General features: G+C 42.5%; 1 protein-coding gene across 1 annotated transcript; it reads left to right on the top strand.

Annotated features, from left to right (window-relative positions):
* The first annotated feature begins 7627 nt into the window (after window positions 1-7627).
* On the top strand, window positions 7628-16326 carry POLR2M (RNA polymerase II subunit M). Its single transcript, XM_082647907.1, has 4 exons — window positions 7628-7884; window positions 9608-10255; window positions 13129-13333; window positions 15083-16326. The coding sequence occupies exons 1-4, from the start codon at window positions 7772-7774 to the stop codon at window positions 15227-15229; spliced, it is 1113 nt and encodes a 370-aa protein (XP_082504033.1). The 5' UTR covers window positions 7628-7771; the 3' UTR covers window positions 15230-16326.
* Window positions 16327-18128: the final 1802 nt, after the last annotated feature.

Below are 18128 nucleotides of genomic sequence, written 5' to 3' on the forward strand. Positions count from 1 at the left end.
TAAATGATACATTAAACAAGATGGACTTAATTGATATTAATAGGACATTCCATCCAAAAACAACAGAATACACATTTTTCTCTAGTGCTCATGGAACATTCTGCAGGATAGATCATATCTTGGGTCACAAATCAAGCCTTGGTAAATTTAAGAAAATTGAAATTGTATCAAGTATCTTTTCCGACAACAACGCTATGAGACTAGATATCAATTACAGAAAAAGATCTGTAAAAATACAAACACATGGAGGCTAAACGATATACTACTTAATAACGAAGTGATCACTGAAGAAATCAAAGAAGAAATTAAAAAATACCTAGAAACAAATGACAATGGAGACATGATGATCCAAAATCTATGGGATGCAGCAAAAGCAGCTGTAAGAGGGCAGTTTATAGCAATACAATCCTACCTTAAGAAACCGGAAACATCTCAAATAAACAACCTAACCTTGCGCCTAAAGCAATTAGAGAAAGAAGAACCAAAAAAACCCAAAGTTAGCAGAAGGAAAGAAATCATAAAAATCAGATTAAAAATAAATGAAAAAGAAACGAAGGAAATAATAGCAAAGATCAATAAAACTAAAAGCTGGTTGTTTGAGAAGATAAACAAAATTGAGAAACCATTAGCCAGACTCATCAAGAAAACAAGGGAGAAGACTCAAATCAATAGAATTACAAATGAAAAAGGAGAAGTAACAACTGACACTGCAGAAATACAGAAGATCACGACAAATTACTACAAGCAACTCTATGCCAATAAAATGGACAATCTGGAAGAAATGGACAAATTCTTAGAAATGCACAACCTGCCAAGACTGAATCAGGAAGAAATAGAAAATAAGAACAGACCAATCACAAGCACTGAAATTGAAACTGTGATTCAAAATCTTCCAACAAACAAAAGCCCAGGACCAGATGGCTTCACAGGCAAATTCTATCAAACATTTAGAGAAGAGCTAACAGCTATGCTTCCCAAACTCTTCCAAAATATAGCAGAGGGAGGAACGCTCCCAAACTCATTCTACGAGGCCACCATCACCCTGATACCAAAACCAGACAAGGATGTTACAAAGAAAGAAAACTACATGTCAATATCACTGATGAACATAGATGCAAAAATCCTCAACAAAATACTAACAGAATCCAACAGCACATTAAAAGGATCATACACCATGATCAAGTTGGGTTTATTCCAGGAATGCAAGGATTCTTCAATTTACGCAAATCAATCAACGTGATACACTATATTAACAAATTGAAGGAGAAAAACCATGCGATCATCTCAATAGATGCAGAGAAAGCTTTCGACAAAATTCAACACCCATTTATGACAAAAACCCTGCAGAGAGTAGGCATATACGGAACTTTCCTCAACATAATAAAGGCCATATATGACAAACCCACAGCCAACATCGTCCTCAATGGTGAAAAACTGAAAGCATCTCCACTAAGATCAGGAACCAGACAAGGTTGCCCACTCTCACCACTCTTATTCAACACAGTTTTGGAAGTTTTAGCCACAGCAATCAGAGAAAAAAAGGAAATAAAAGGAATCCAAATCGGAAAAGAAGAAGTAAAGCTGTCACTGTTTGCAGATGACATGATACTATACATAGAGAATCCTAAAGATGCTACCAGAAAACTACTAGAGCTAATCAATGAATTTCATAAAGTTGCAGGATACAAAATTAATGCACAGAAATCTCTGGCATTCCTATACACTAATGATGAAAAATCTGAAAGTGAAATCAAGAAAACACTCCCATTTACCAATGCAACAAAACGAATAAAATATCTAGGATTAAACCTACCTAAGGAGACAAAAGACCTGTATGCAGAAAATTATAAGACACTGATGAAAGAAATTAAAGATAATACAAATAGATGGAGAGATATACCATGTTCTTGGATTGGAAGAATCAACATTGTGAAAATGACTCTACTATCCAAAGCAATCTACAGATTCAATGCAATCCCTATCAAACTACCACTGGCATTTTTCACAGAACTATAAAAAAAATTTCACAATTTGTATGGAAACACAAAAGACCCCGAATAGCCAAAGCAATCTTGAGAACGAAAAACGGAGCTGGAGGAATCAGGCTCCCTGACTTCAGACTATACTAATCAAGACAGTATGGTACTGGCACAAAAACAGAAAGATAGATCAATGGAACAGGATAGAAAGTCCAGAGATAAACCCACGCACATATGGTCACCTTATCTTTGATAAAGGAGGCAGGAATGTACAGTGAAGAAAGGACAGCTTCTTCAATAAGTGGTGCTGGGAAAACTGGACAGGTACATGTAAAAGTATGAGATTAGATCACTCCCTAACACCATATACAAAAATAAGCTCAAAATGGATTAAAGACCTAAATGTAAGGCCAGAAACTATCAAACTCTTAGAGGAAAACATAGGCAGGACATTCTATGACATAAATCACAGCAAGATCCTTTTTGACCCACCTCCTAGAGAAATGGAAATAAAAGCAAAAATAGACAAATGGGACCTAATGAAACTTCAAAGTTTTTGCACAGCAAAGGAAACCAGAAACAAGACCAAAAGACAACCCTCAGAATGGGAGAAAATATTTGCAAATGAAGCAACTGAAAAAGAATTAATCTCTAAAATTTATAAGCAGCTCATGCAGCTCAATAAAAAAAAAACAACCAACCCAATCCAAAAATGGGCAGAAGACCTAAATAGACATTTCTCCAAAGAAGACATACAGATGGCCAACAAACACATGAAAGAATGCTCAACATCACTAATCATTAGAGAAATGCAAATCAAAACTACAATGAGATATCATCTCACACTGGTTAGAATGGCCATCATCAAAAAATCTAGAAACAATAAATGCTGGAGAGGGTGTGGAGAAAAGGGAACACTCTTGCACTGCTGGTGGGAATGTGAATTGGTACAGCCACTATGGAGAACAGTATGGAAGTTCCTTAAAAAACTACAAATAGAACTACCATATGACCCAGCAATCCCACTACTGGGCATATACCCTGAGAAAACCATAATTCAAAAAGAGTCATGTACCAAAATGTTCATTGCAGCTCTAGTTACAATAGCCCGGAGATGGAAACAACCTAAGTGTCCATCATCGGATGAATGGATAAAGAAGATGTGGCACACATATAAACAATGGAGTATTACTCAGCCATAAAAAGAAATGAAATTGAGCTATTTGTTATGAGGTGGATAGACATAGAGTCTGTCATACAGAGTGAAGTAAGTCAGAAAGAGAAAGACAAATACCGTATGCTAACACATATATATGGAATTTAAGAAAAAAAATGTCATGAAGAACCTAGGGTAAGACAGGAATAAAGACACAGACCTACTAGAGAATGGACTTGAGGATATGGGGAGGGGGAAGGGTAAGCTGTGACAAAGCGAGAGAAAGGCATGGACATATATATACACGCTACCAAACGTAACGTAGATAGCTAGTGGGAAGCAGCAGCATAGCACAGGGAGATCAGCTCGGTGCTTTGTGACCGCCTGGAGGGGTGGGATAGGGAGGGTTGGAGGGAGGGAGACACAAGAGGGAAAAGATATGGGAACATATGCATATGTATAACTGATTCACTTTGTTATAAAGCAGAAACTAACACAATTGTAAAGCAATTATGCTCCAATAAAGATGTAAAAAAAAAAAGATGTGGTACATATATACAATGGAATATTAGCCATAAAAAGGAACGAAACTGGGTCATTTGTAGAGATTGTGGATGAACCTAGAGTCTGTCACAGAATGAAGTAAGCCAGAAAGAGAAAAATATCATATGTTAACGCATATATGTGGAATCTAGAAAAATGGTACAGATGAACATATTTGCAGGGCACGAATAGAGATGCAGACATAGAGAACAGACATGTGCACACGGTGGGGGGGGAAGGGGAGGGTGGGACGAAGTGGGTAATTAGGATTGGCATATATACACTACCATGTGTACAACAGATAGCTAAAGGGAGCATGCTATAAAGCACAGGAAGCTCAGCTCAGTGTTCTGTGACGACCGAGATGGGGGGGGGAGGGAGGTCTGAGAGGGAGGGGATATATGTATACATATAGCTGATTCACTTCGTTGTACAGCAGAAACTAACACAACATTGTAAAGCAATTATACTTAAATAAAATATTTTTTAAATAAAATTTAAAAATCTTTCAGTTAAAAAGATAAAAAGCACAGAAAGTAAAAAAAAAAAAGAATTTACTTTTAATGTGGAGTACATGCACTTTACAGCCTAAACCCTTGGGTCCCTGAGGAAAACCTTTTGTTGCGGTGGGATCACAGAGAAATACAAAGAGAGGAAATGTGACATTTTGTAGAAGTATAGAGCTGGAAGGGAAATAAATTTGTGAATTCCTCAGCATAGAGCTTCCTATGAGGCTTTCTGTTTCTGATATCTGTGCAGAGAAATGGATTCCCCTTATTGCCCCTTCCACTTTTTTCTCTCCCTCTCTACCAAGTCCTTTCTCTTTCCTTTTTTTTTTTTCACTGTTTTTCTCATACCCAATCCCAATTGCCTGTTCCTTCCCCTACTTTCTGTTCCGAACTGGCCAGGCTCCTGTCAGTTATTTGTGAAATTCTGTGCTGAAGGACAGAAAGATGAGGCAGCTGGCAAGACTGGTCCATGGAGAAAGCACTTTGGGGGACTGACTGGAAGAGGAGGGTTGGTAAATGGTACACAGGTGTCAGCCATCGTTCAATTAAGTCTTGGGTTTACCACTCTTGATTAATTTTTCATTAGCTATGGTTGCTATGGGCTTGACTCAAAGTTCAGCATGTTCCATTTCCACACGGATGCTTAAGAAAAACCACATTCTCACACACACACACGAAAATAGTATTTGTTTCATAGTTGTTTATGACCCTTGGTTTTCATCTCTTCTCCATGTGCTCAGCATGTACCAGGGCAGAGCAAAAGCGAGCCTTCCCTCTCCTCAGTCAGCTCTCTCACCCTGAAGGCCAGTCATCAGTCAAGCCTTGATTTTCCTAACATTGATGAGATTGGGCTCTGTATTAGTCAGGGTTCATCAGAGTAAAAGATCCAATAGTGTGTGTGTTTTTGTGTATTTACAATTCTATCAGCCATTATGAGAGAGAGAGAGAGACAGACAGAGAGAGAGAGAGAGGGAGGAAGAGAGAGGGAGAGAGAGGGAGAGAGGGAGAGAGAGACAGAGAGAGACAGAGAGAAACAGAGAGGGAGGGAGAGGGAGGGAGAGGGAGGGAGAGGGAGGGAGGAGAGAGAGGGAGGGAGGGGGAGGGGAGGGAGGGATTCATTTTAAGGAACTGGCTCAGGTAATTATCACTGCAGGGCAGACCAGCAGGTTAGAGGCCCAGGAACTTGCAGTTCAAGTCTGAAGGCTATCTGCTGGCAGAATTCCTTCTTGCTCGGGGGAGGTCAATCTTTGTTCTCTTAAGGGCTTCAGCTGATCAGCTGAGTCCCATGCATATTATAGGAGGCGATCTGATTTACTACTCTAAGTCCACTGATTTGAATGTTAATCTCAGCAAAAAAACCACTTTCACAGAAACATCTAGAATAAAGTTGGAACAAATTTCTTCACTTGCTAAGCCTCTTGGTTAGTGATTAGAGAACTAGACAGTTGGTGCACCCGTTGTTAGGAATTCGGATTTGTATTATAACTTTAAGTTCTAAGTTATGTTGTGTAAAAGATTCTGTCCCGTACCACTGAAAATATTTTCACAGTAATTATGGTTAACGTTTATATTAAAAGCTTAAGATCTGTATATATAGAAGGGTATTTCATTAAGAAGGGGAATATGGGGGAAACGCAGAGAGAAAAATTGAGAGGGAGATTCTATTAGTTAGTACCTGCTATATGCAATAGGGGAGATAGAAAAGCACAAATATAGCTCCTTGACAGAATTCCCTGACTTCACAAGTTTGTTAGGAAAGAAATCACCATGCACAATACAACTGGAGAAGCATAATATGTTCTAAGCACTACAGTTATGCTCAGAGAGCAATCTGGGTTGGAATAATCTAAGAAGGTTCAGGGAGAAGGTGAGACTTGAGCTAAGATTTATAATGAGCTAGGGGAAAAGGGACAGCCTTCCACAAAACGAAAACAGCTGGTGGCAAAATTCTGAGGCTTGAGAGAAAGCATCCCTCCTTTGAGGGCACCTGTGGCCCAGGATCAGATGGGGGAATAAAGGCCTTCAGCTGCAGTCCAGGGACAGGGTAAGAAAGGCTTTGGCGGAGCTTGTCAGGGGACTGCTATCTGACAAGGGCCTTACTCAAGTACTTCTCATTTAGCTTGGGATGGAGCAGGTTACTGAAATTCTGGGCTTCAAAGCAGGGTTTATGTTGAGAATTTTGATACACTAAACTGATCAGAATGGACTAGATTGCAAGGATACAGAAATGGCTTCAGCTGTGCTCCCTCAAGTCGCTTCAGATTTTATCTAGCCTTCTGTCTGGGAGGGAATTGCTTGTTTATTATAGCACCATACAAAGGACAGAGAAAATGTAAATTTTCCATATCAAAGAAGGGGGAGACTGGTGTTGGAGGTTATAGGGTCTTTCAAACCTCCCAGTGGATATCTATTATGACTATAGCATGCTTCCCACTATTTTCTTTGGGACACAGCTCTCCTTGCTGAACTATAAAGAGAAGGTAAGAGCCAGGTGTGATGCTTATTATACTGCTTTCTTCAACAGCCTAAAAAACCTTCTCACAATTTGGAAGAAGGGGATTTTCAAATTGGTGTGGTAGAAGGAGCACCTGGGCATTTGTGTCTAAAATCTGATGTTCTCACTTAATAGTTTTGTGCCCTGGGAAAACTTCAGTTTTTGTGCCTTTGTTTTTCTATAGGCAAAATAGGGAACTGTGAAAGAGAGGTTCTCCACTGGCTTGTACAGCATCTCCCACCCCCATCACCTCTCGTGGGGCTTTGCAATCCTGTGTGTGTGTCGGGGAGGGTTGCGTTTTAATCGTGTGTGTGTGCGTGTGCGCGCGTCGGGGAGGGATGCGTTTTGTATTCTTATGAGGAGTGCCAAAGCAACTAGTGGGCAGAAGCCAGACACCAAGTATCCTGCAATGCCTGAGGCAGTCCGCAAACGAAGAAAAGTCCTGCTCCAAAAGCCACAGAACCCCATTAAGAAACGCTCATGGTCCCTAAGGGTCCTTCCAACTTTAACATTTGAGGACTTCACTAAGCCTTGCACTTGGAGGGCCACGCCAAAGGCCAGGGCCTCCCGTGCCCGGCACATCCCCCAACCTCACCAACTGCTAACCAAATCATCACTCAGGCTTCCACATGTATTTCACTTCTCGGAGATACCTTCCCTGGTGCCTGTTGCCATCTTATAACTCTATTGTTTGACTGTTACTTGATTAATGTCTGCCCCCCTCCCCGACTCGGTCAACTCCTTAAGGGCAGGGCCCGGAGCACTCACCTAATACTTTCTGAACATAGCAGGCGGAGAGCGGATGCACAGGGGAAGAACAAGCGACTCGAAAGCGCGCCTCGCCGGCGTCTGACGTCACTCGGCAACTTCCGTTCCTTCCCACCCCCTCCGGCCACCCCTCCTCCCTGTCCGTGTTTGTTTCCGGCGTTTCAATAAAGCTCGATTCGGCTAGAAGAAGACTGTTCTTCCGGGAAAATGGCGACTCCCGCTCGTTCGCCGGAGTCCCCGCCGGCCGCGGATCCGCCGCCAGCAGCAGGGGCTGCCGAGGACGCCGAGTGCCCGCCGCCTCGCCAGCCTCAGCCCCCGCAGAATGTTCTCGCTGCCCCGCGGCTTCGAGCCCCAAGCTCCCGAGGACTTGGGGCAGCGGAGTTTGTCGGAGCTGCGGGAAATGTTGAAGCGCCAGGAGAGACTTTTGCGCAACGTGTAAGCTTGGGTCCCGCCGAGTCACCGCCGGGCTCCTAGGGTTCAAGCTCCCTGGGACGCGTCCCTCCCCGCCCCCACCCCGATCCCGTCCCTGGAAGGTGACCTTGCTTCAGTCAGGTCCCTTCCAGGCCCACGGGCGAGTGGCCGGCCTACAATCGCAGAGCCGACCGCTTCCAGCCAGGCGCGGGGCGCCTGTGGGGATGGCTTCCTAGCGTTTCAGCTCGTCATCAGCTCCTCGTTGGTTTTACCCAGCTCCTGTGTCGGTTCTCCGAAGGGGGGGATCTGTATCCCAAATCCTTTCTCCTTCCCTCCTCCCCAGTAGTGCCCCAAACATCTAGTCAATTTCATCTGTAGATCCCTATTTTTACAGGAACTGTAGGAAATGGGAAGAGTGGGATAAAAGAGTTGTTTTATTAGGCAAAGAAAGTTTGATTCCCATTCAGCTGGTAGACTTAATAGGTTTTAGCAGAGGATCGGTATAATGAAAATGATTTTTTAGGAAGCTGATTTTAGCAGGTCGGTGCACGATAGTTTGAAGGAATAAGAGGCAGAAGAGAGTAGGAAGATATTTTCAGAGAGGTTCCCAGTAGGGGAGTTGTAAGAAAGTGAACTAGAAGGGTAGTTGTGGGATTGGGAAAACTTCATCAGGTGTAGGATAATTTGAATATGTAGTCGACAGAGATGGCTGAAGTTTCCAGCCTGTACGGAACACCATTAATAAAAATAGGAAAGTTGGGGGAGGGGAATAGGTCTGAGATTGATTTACCAGAGCTGAGTTGATGGAAGAGTTAATTATATCTGATTAAAAGCTGGAGAAGTGGTCAGGAGGCTCAAGAGAGAGAGAGAGAAGGTTGGGAAAACATGGGCATCGCAACTGGAGACGGATGTTAAGTTAGAATTGGGGGAATGAATGTAGTGTCATAAAGAATAGGGGGCCTGAGATCTAACCCTCCCTTCCCATTTTATTGTATGGCTGAAGAAAAGGAAATCAGAAAAGGAACTTCTACCACTTAGCAAAAGGGGCAAATGATCACTTGGGGGGCTTCTTACAACTATTTTGACTTGGTGAGAATGGGATTTTAGTCTACAGTGGTGAGTTAACTTTTGGTCTTAGGACCCCTTTTACTCTTAAGACAGCATCCTGAAGAGCTCTTGTGTGTCATATCTACTCATATTTATCATTGTCTTAGGAATTACAAGTGAGAATCTTTAAAACACAAGAATACACAAGCACACATATTCTATTAGCCATGAGAGCAATGATATCATCCATATCATGTGGCCTCTGGCAAACTCCCCTGTACTCATGGTAAGAAAATGAGAGTGAAAATGCCAAATAGTATCTTAGTGTTATTATTAAAATAGTTTTGATCTTGCAGGTCCATCCACCTCCCCTCCCCATGAAGGTCTTGGAGATCACACTTTTAAAAACTGATGATTTGGGGGATGTCTTTTATTAGTATCATGCTTAAAATACTTCAGAAATTCTAATTAGATGAGACAAATGAGGCATATTCCCTATTCTTCCTGCAGCCCCTTCTTTTTGGGGGGTATTTGGATAATGATTCTCTTATTTCATTCCTGTTTTGGGGCAGTTGGAAATTGGATTTTTGACTTAAAGATTGATTCTTCTCCCTTTGAGAATAATGCTTTTTTGTCTGTATATCTCAAGTTTAAAAACACGGCTGTCTCTAATGTATACCTGTTCTTTTCCTTTTGCCAGAAAATTCATTTGCAAATTGCCCGACAAAGGTAAAAAGATCTTAGACTCCGTCACCAAACTGAAAGCTGCCATTGCAGAACGTGAAGAAGTTAGAGGAAGAAGTGAACTCTTTCATCCCATTAGTGTAGACTGTAAGGAGAGGCAAAAAGCGATTACAGTTGTTGATGGGGACACAGATAAGGCCCGGAATTCTGACCAGATACTTGATACTTCATCACCAGTTCCTGGCTGTTCCTCTGTAGCTAACATCACATCATCTCAGACAACCTCACAACAACAGGGACTGGCACGTCCGACTCTCGGAGGCGATGCTGAGGACCCTGAGGCTGAACACACAGTGAGCGAACGCCCAGCTTCCAGCATCAGAACTGCCACGCCTTCCTCATCTGCAGCTAGTGAGCCCCTCACTCAGCATCGTGCTTCAAGTCAAGTGGAGGATCATCCTAGCAGCTCGGACGACCTGTTTATTGATAGATTACAAAGGATCACCATTGCAGACCCCGTTGAACACCACTCAGAAGAAAACCAGAGTCCTGAGAACTTGGCCGGCCTTTGCAGTGGGCTGCAGAAGAAGCCTCATTACATGGAAGTGCTAGAAATGCGAGCCAAAAACCCCATGCCCCTACAGCATAAATTTAAAACCAATGTGTAAGTACCATCAGAAGCAGGCTTGTCACAGGAGCATAATGTCTGTTAAACTCAAAAAACTGGGAGAATGCTTTAAGGTCAGTGGACTTGGTGTGAGAACTACTTGTACTTGGGAATGAGGGTATTGTGGAAACAGGGAAACTAGCCTGGCTGGAGTGGAGGATTCATGTTGAAAAATGCTTTAGTTTTTTTAGCCAAATAATTGAAAAGGTCTTCAATGACAGATGGAGTGTTAAATTTCAGGAGACTTCAGCAATGTCTCATATTAAACATGGAGTTAGAGAATTTATTACAGTTTTTTCCAGAACCATTTTCTGGTATGTAGTTCCCCCTTTGACTAGCCTGTAAGCTAAGGGGAAAACAATTGCAGGAGCTGATAGCCTTTCTCAGTAAAAAATATTTGTGTGCTCACTATATGTAAGCAGCAGATGCTGTGGCCGTACAAGAGTAAAGATTCTGCTCCTTATGGAGTTTACGACCTAGATGAGGACTCGCGGCTTACACACTTGGAAGAACGTTAAACTGTATAATAATTTCAGGAGGAAGGGAGCTGAGAAGGGGTTAAAAAAACTGAAAGCAGATTTGGGCAGGAGGGGCAAATGAACCCTGCTTCTAAGGTCCTTGTCATAGTTTTGTGTCCGAAATCTTCAGAAAAACAAAAGCTCTTTGCAAAGAGTATTATTTATTTATATGCAAATATAACATTCAAGTCAGGGAGTAGATTTATAAGAATGTAACATCAGATACAAAGTCTAACCACTACTGCCTTTCTTTGAAAAACTGAAAGCCTATATAGGTAAAAATACTTAAAACCAATTTTTTTGTTATAGAGACTTTAAAGTTTAGTCCTATCTTACCATTCATTTTTATAACCTCAAAACTATTTCTTTTGCATAGAAAACCAGAATTATGTTACATTAATTTTTAGTTAGGAATAAAAAGTAATCATTGATTATTTGGTCATCTTGTGCGTGGTGAGGTATCTTTCCTCACTTCTAGGGAGGCAGAAGACCAGAAGCATCATCTAGTCAATATATACAACAGAGAAGACAATACACTGATCCTGGTTCTGTTTTATGGTCATTTAGCTGGAAGTGGGAGGAGAGTAAGGGAGTATCAGTGGAGGGTTCCCAAGGGAAGTTTATGAGAGACAGAGACAGAAGTGCAGTTATCAACAGGCTGGGCCTTGGTAAGTCAGGCTGTAGACAAATGGAGGTTGGGAGGTGGGATGAGGGTGTCCTTTGGCTTCTTTTCTACTCTTCCTTTGGCCTCCTACATGCTCCTCTGGATGCTGGAGGCCGCCCATCATCTACTTCTAGTCCAAGTCTTCCCAGAACTTCAGATTTGTGTAACTGTGAAACCCGACCATGTGGGGGTGATCTGTGGCACCTTAGGTTTACCAGGTACAAAGTAGAACTCATTTCTTCCCAAACTACTTTCTCCCATATTCCCTAAGTCAGTAGTGCCACTACCTTCTTTCTTTCCCTCCTTTCCATATCTGCTAGCCATGGAACCTGACAGTATATTTCCTTGACCTTCAACTCTAATCATTGTTATGTTCATCCTTTCTCCTGTCAAAGTGAAGACTCTCATTGCTCTCTTAGGCTATAGATGTGGTCTGTCCTGGCCTAGTTTTAACGCTACCAGTCCATCCTCTCCACTGCTGCCATAGTGCAGTTTGTAAAATGTAAACCTGAACCTGTTACATAGAATAGAAGTCTTCTCTGTGTACTGGACCCAGCCTACTCCGCCAGCTGTATCTTGCTGCCTTTTCCATTTTCTCCACTTCCAGTGCTTCCTGTGTGCTGCAGCCCTGTCACTCCTCACTCCCTGCTGGGATGCCATCAGGGATCCCATAATTTACATGCCGAATTCTTATTATTCTGAGACTCCTCAAATTGCACACTTTTTTTTTTTTTTTTGCGGTACACGGGCCTCTCACTGTTGTGGCCTCTCCCGTGCGGAGCACAGGCTCTGGACGTGCAGGCTCAGTGGCCATGGCTCACGGGCCCAGCCGCTGCGCGGCATGTGAGATCTTCCCGGAGTGGGGCATGAACCCGTGTCCCCTGCATTGGCAGGCGGACTCTCAAGCACTGCGCCACCAGGGAAGCCCTAATTGCACTCTTTTGAAGTGCTTCTGACAACCACCCTGTCTCCTATTACAACTGGCCGTTGCCGCCTTTTTGTTCCAGTGTACCATGTGTGGGCCTATTTTATGGCACCTGTGATATTATACTACACTGAAACTGTTTACAAGTTTATTTCCCTCTGCTGGACAGTAAGTCCCTTTGCAAATGTATTTGGGGTTTTTTTTTTGTTTTTTTTCTTTTGCGTTATGTGGGCCTCACACTGCTGTGGCCTCTCCCGTTGCGGAGCACAGGCTCCGGACATGCAGGCTCAGCGGCCATGGCTCACGAGCCCAGCCGCTCCGCAGCATGTGGGATCTTCCCGGACCGGGGCACGAACCCGTGTCCCCTGCATCGGCAGGCGGACTCTCAACCACTGCGCCACCAGGGAAGCCCCTGCAAATGTTTTTGAATGAAGAAAATGAAAACAGACTTCAGCTCAAGTATAAGCTGAAGAGAGAAGGGAAAGGCAAAGAGTCTATCTAAACCTATTATCTGTTAGAGCCACACGTTGTCAAATTACTTGCCAAAAAGGTGCCAATTTAAATATTTCTGTTTTTGAGGTAAATATGTTAAAAAAAAAAGTTTTATTTACACATGTAAATAGTGGTAAAGGGCTTACTATTACTTTTGTAGAAGAATTAATTGCCAAGGTTAAAGGCCACATTTGTGTGTATGAATGTTGCAAATATGTGTCTATGAAAAGGAAGTAGTCTGGTGGTGTAACATAAGTGTTGCTTCCTTCAGCTTACCTTCACATCAACGTGATTCGTTGAGTCCTTGTCAGAGGAGGGGGTCTCCTGTCTCCTCAGAAGAGAGACGGCACAGGGACAGGAAGCATCTCGATGACATCACAGCAGCCCGGCTTCTGCCACTCCACCACATGCCTACACAGCTGCTCTCCACAGAAGAGTCGCTGGCACTTCAGAAACAGCAGAAACAGAGTTATGAGGTATTTAGGATATGACTTGTTTCTTTTCTGCATGTTGGACGCTGCTTGAGTAAGTCAGAATTTACTCCAGGTTGTTCAGGGAGAGCGGGATTTAGTAGAAGGGATTAGGTGCTAGAGACATGGTTAGCGTCCCATCAGGTCTCAGATGTGTGCCTCTAGCTTGCAGAGTCTCAAGTTTGCTGGAACTGTAGGGAACAGCTACCTGTGACATCAAGGTGGTACTTTCCAGGAAATATGGGGAGACTACTGCAAAATTTCACATCTCTGAAAGCCCAGGCTGTAGGTAGCAGTAGTATCTCTTCTTGGTCTTCCACCTTAAAAAACCTATGTGAGAGCTTGTCAGTGGTGGAATCTAATTGGAACCCTGCTAAGAGAATCAAGGAAGTGCGGTTTCCAAGCCCCTTCAATACAGGGAGAGCAGGAGAGGGATGGGGAGGTAGTGGTGTGTTAGGAACAGACAGTTGGGGTCGGATACACAGGCCTGCAGGCCCTTGTAAAGACTGAAGCATCTTCTACTTTTGGTCACTTAATTTTGGATAGCACTTTCTTCAAAGATCTGTGTGTTCTGCATGGAACTTTAAATATGTATGTTGACAGTCTGGGTATAAAATAATGGGATGGGAGAAAATTAAGTGTGAGGACCATTGGGAGGAAAGAAAGGGTCTGATATACTTAGATAGTAATAATTAGAGCCTCCAGGAAAATAGCAGCCAAACCTAGTTTTGCTTAGGTAGATTTTAATGGGGTACCATATGTCACTTACTACAAAATTAGGTTGTTATTCTGCCTTGGCTTTCCATAAAAGCTCCATTGGCATGGATTGGGATTTTCAAGGCACTCCTTTTTAAAAGCCAGTTTTCTTCCTCTCAGTGCATTCAAGTTATTGCCTGGTTGTAACAGCATTGAGGAATTATTTTTTAAGTTGTCTATTTGATCCTAAATGCCTGTCCGAAGTTATTTTTAGGTTGAATTAAACCATTCAGTTTGGAATTGGTTTCCTTGGTAGTACTAGTTCCACTTCAGTCCCATCTACCTGTGCTATCCGTGGCCTTAGGGGAGGGACATAAACAAGTTCCAGTGGTTTGGGGGGCAGTCTGAGAAAAGTGAAGAGCCAGAGTAGGAATGAGCATTGCCACCTGCCATCAGTCAGTGACGGTGTCTTTGCATGTATAGAAGCACACTGCCAATGTCTAAGACTTACTTAGACTTTTTACTGCATAGTACTTTTCATGGGAGTTAATTTGGAGAGGGATAATCAGTTTTTAGTATTCTTTGATTTTCACTGTGGCATCGAAATGTAACTCTCAAGCCTGGAAGCCATGATTTAATCTAGGAAAGAGGATTCTTCCAGTTGGAGGATCAGTACAGCATTAGTGATTTTTGACATTTGATAGCTCAGATTGTTCTTCAGGGTTGTATATACACATGCACGTGCCCACATATTTGAAAATGTTTTCATGTTTATAACTGTCGTAGTGCTAAGCTGATTCCTCAGTTTCTCATGTAGAGGTGGATATTTCAGTGCACATGGTTTATCAGTGGAAGTCTGTCATCACCACTATAGCAGGCTAGTAGTAGCTCTCCCCAGCCCTGCCATGTAGTGTCTGTGGTAGACACAGAGTGCGGTAGAGAACACTGACTGGGCTGGAATGCCCCTTTATTTCCGGTTGTGTTCCAATGACTTCCCATTGAAAAATTGTAGGGAAAAGGTGTGAGTGTATAATTTTTGCTTCATTTTTTGTTTTAAAGGAGATGCAAGCCAAGCTCGCAGCACAAAAATTAGCTGAAAGACTGAATATTAAAATGCAGAGCTATAATCCAGAAGGGGAGTCTTTGAGGAAGTACCAAGAAGTAAGGGATGAAGGCGATGATCAGTCCTCCGATGACGAATTCTGAAGATGGGCATTTGGATCTTCTCCTAAATCTCTGCCTGTTGAGATCTCATTATCTTACATCAAACTTTCTAACAAGTATCAAGATCAGTGTCAGACATGGTTGAGAGAAAGTTTTGTCAAGCTACAACAAGGAAGCTATAAAAATAGCCCACTTTCAGAAGTTAACTTTCATGTGCTTAAAAAGTTTAATATTTGAATATTGTGTTTAATCACATTATATTAAACTTTTGCAGTATGTCGTGTGTTGGTCTGATATTTTAGCATATAGTAGAGCACATTTTTTTCTCTAAGCCAAATGAAAGCAGGTGATTAACTGCTTTTTTCTTTATACTTACCTCTACCAAATAGCATTTATTACATGTCTTTCAGTGAATTATTTAGTTGTCCCAGGCATCACCTAAAATGAATTACAAAAATATAGTTCTCTCCTTTTTTGAGTAATGAAGGGAGCAATCTAGAGAATTTTGTGCATGTTGCATGGGGCTGTTACAGGATTGGATGTGAAATACCAAGGAAGACACTCATAGAAAATGCTTAAAACGTTTGTCTCCTTCTGTTTTCCCTTAGGAAAAATGTTTTCTTTCTTCTGGTTAGGAATAAGGGGTACTTTTAGTTGATGCTGGAGGGTGGATGGTCTTTCTAGGTGACCAGATTTGTCTGGAGTAACATGAGGAACAGGAAGAGTCTAAGATGACTGATGTACGTGAAGGGAGTAGCTGTTCATAGGCCTGGCCTGACTTGACTTCATCGTTCTAACAGATGATAGGTTCAGTTTGATAAGAAAACCAAAAATTTTTTTAAAGCTACCATTGGTTTGTTATCAATATGTTGCTTTTCCGCCCCCCCCGATGAGGGTTATGTACACTGCAGAAACCTCAATCTCATATATATGCAATTTTAAAGGACGATGGTTGTCTCCAGAGAAATTAACACGTTATCAAAGTTTTCTTTGTCTAATATGTTGGCGCCTTTAAACACTGTTGAAAGAATAAAATATTAATTAGAGCAACTTCAAAATGCTAATAGTGATGTTTTACTGGTGCTTAATTAAATGTAACTTAACTTTAAAGGAGACTTTGTTTATGAAATTTGATCAAGAATACATTTAGGCAGATGTACATGTGATAGGAAGGGCTCAGTTCTATGTCATGTCCTTCCAGGAATGGCTACTGTTTTCCATCTCCCTTTTGCCCTCCTCCCAACAAAAAGCAAATGTAGAAATAAGCTGAGCAAACAATTCCATTATTTTTAGTTTTTAAAACTAATTGTAAATGATTTCACATCCTAAAGTTATTTGATGCTCCTTCTTTATAGAATGAATACATGTTATTTCTGGAAAGCTGGATCATGGGAGGGCTCACATGCACATACACACAGTCCCCCTGTAGTCCTACCACTGAGAGGGGGCCTCTGTTAACATTTGGGTACGTGTACATACGCATACCTTTCTATGCATAGCTATACAATTCTATTTTCAATAATACAATCATACACTGGTTAACAGTCTGCTCTATACACTGTAAACATTTTCACGTACTAAATATTTTGCATTTTAGATAGCTGCAGGATATTCCATTTTATGGGTGTACTATAACTTTTAAAATCAACTTGTTGGTAAGTGAGGAAAACTGAGGAATAGTAGTAGGTTTCCATATCTAGCAAGGGAAGGAATCAGGCCTCAAACTCAAGCCATCATCCAACCCCAAAGCCAATGCTCTTCACCAATGAATGTTTACCCTGAGAACGACCCCCAGAAGACAAAATGATATCAACAAACTGACTGGAGAGGAACCAAGATGGCGGAGTAGAAGGATGTGCTCTCACTCCCTCTTGCAAGAACACCAAAATCACAACTAGCTGCTGGACAATCATCGACAGGAAGACACTGGAACTCACCAAAAAAGATACCCCACATCCAAAGACAAAGGAGAAGCCACAATGAGATGGTAGGAGGGGCTCAATCACAGTAAAATCAAATCCCATAACTGCTGGGTGGTTGACTCACAGACTGGAGAACACTTATACCACAGAAGTCCACCCACTGGAGTGAAGGTTCTGAGCCCCACATCAGCCTTCCCAACATGGGGGTCTGGCAACGGGGGGAGGAATTCCTAGAGAATCAGACTTTGAAGCCTAGTGGGAATTGACTGCAGGACTTCGACAGGACTGGGGTAACAGAGAATCCACTCTTGGAGGGCACTCACAAAGTAGTGTGCACATCGGGACCCAGAGGAAGGAGCAATGACCCCATAGGAGACTGAACCAGACCTACCTGCTAGTGTTGGAGGGTCTCCTGCAGAGGCAGGGGTGGGGGCACTGTGGCTCACTGTGGGGACAGGGACACTGGCAGCAGAAGTTCTGGGAAGTACTTGGCGTGAGCCCTCCGAGAGTCTGTCATTAGCCCCACCAAAGAGCCCAGGTAGGCTCCAGTGTTGGGGTGCCTCAGGCCAAACAACCAACAGGGAGGGAACCCAGCCCCACCCATCAGCAGACAAGCAGATTAAAGTTTTACTGACCTCTGCCCACCAGAGCAACACCCAGCTCTACCTACCACCAGTCCCTCCCATCAGGAAGCTTGCACAAGCCTCTTAGATAGCCTCATCCACCAGAGGGCAGACAGCAGAAACAAGAAGAACTACAATCCTGCAGCCTGTGGACAAAAACCACATTCACAGAAAGTCAGACAAGATGAAAAGGCAGAGGGCTATGTACCAGATGAAGGAACAAGATAAAACCCCAGAAAAACAACTAAATGAAGTGGAGATAGGCAACCTTCCAGAAAAAGAATTCAAAATAATGATAGTGAAGATGATCCAGGACCTTGGAAAAAGAATGGAGGCAAAGATTGAGAAGATGCAAGAAATGTTTAACAAAGACCTAGAAGAATTAAAGAACAAACA

The sequence above is a fragment of the Grampus griseus genome, assembly GCF_964374135.1.
Source record: "Grampus griseus genome assembly, chromosome: 2".
Taxonomy (NCBI): Eukaryota; Metazoa; Chordata; class Mammalia; order Artiodactyla; family Delphinidae; genus Grampus; species Grampus griseus.

Coding starts and splice junctions, on each gene's coding strand:
- POLR2M (XM_082647907.1), top strand. CDS start 7,772: ATGTTCTCGCTGCCCCGCGGCTTCGAGCCCCAAGCTCCCGAGGACTTG. Junction 10,256..13,128: donor CATAAATTTAAAACCAATGT/GTAAGTACCATC, acceptor TGCTTCCTTCAG/CTTACCTTCACATCAACGTG. Junction 13,334..15,082: donor AGCAGAAACAGAGTTATGAG/GTATTTAGGATA, acceptor TTTGTTTTAAAG/GAGATGCAAGCCAAGCTCGC.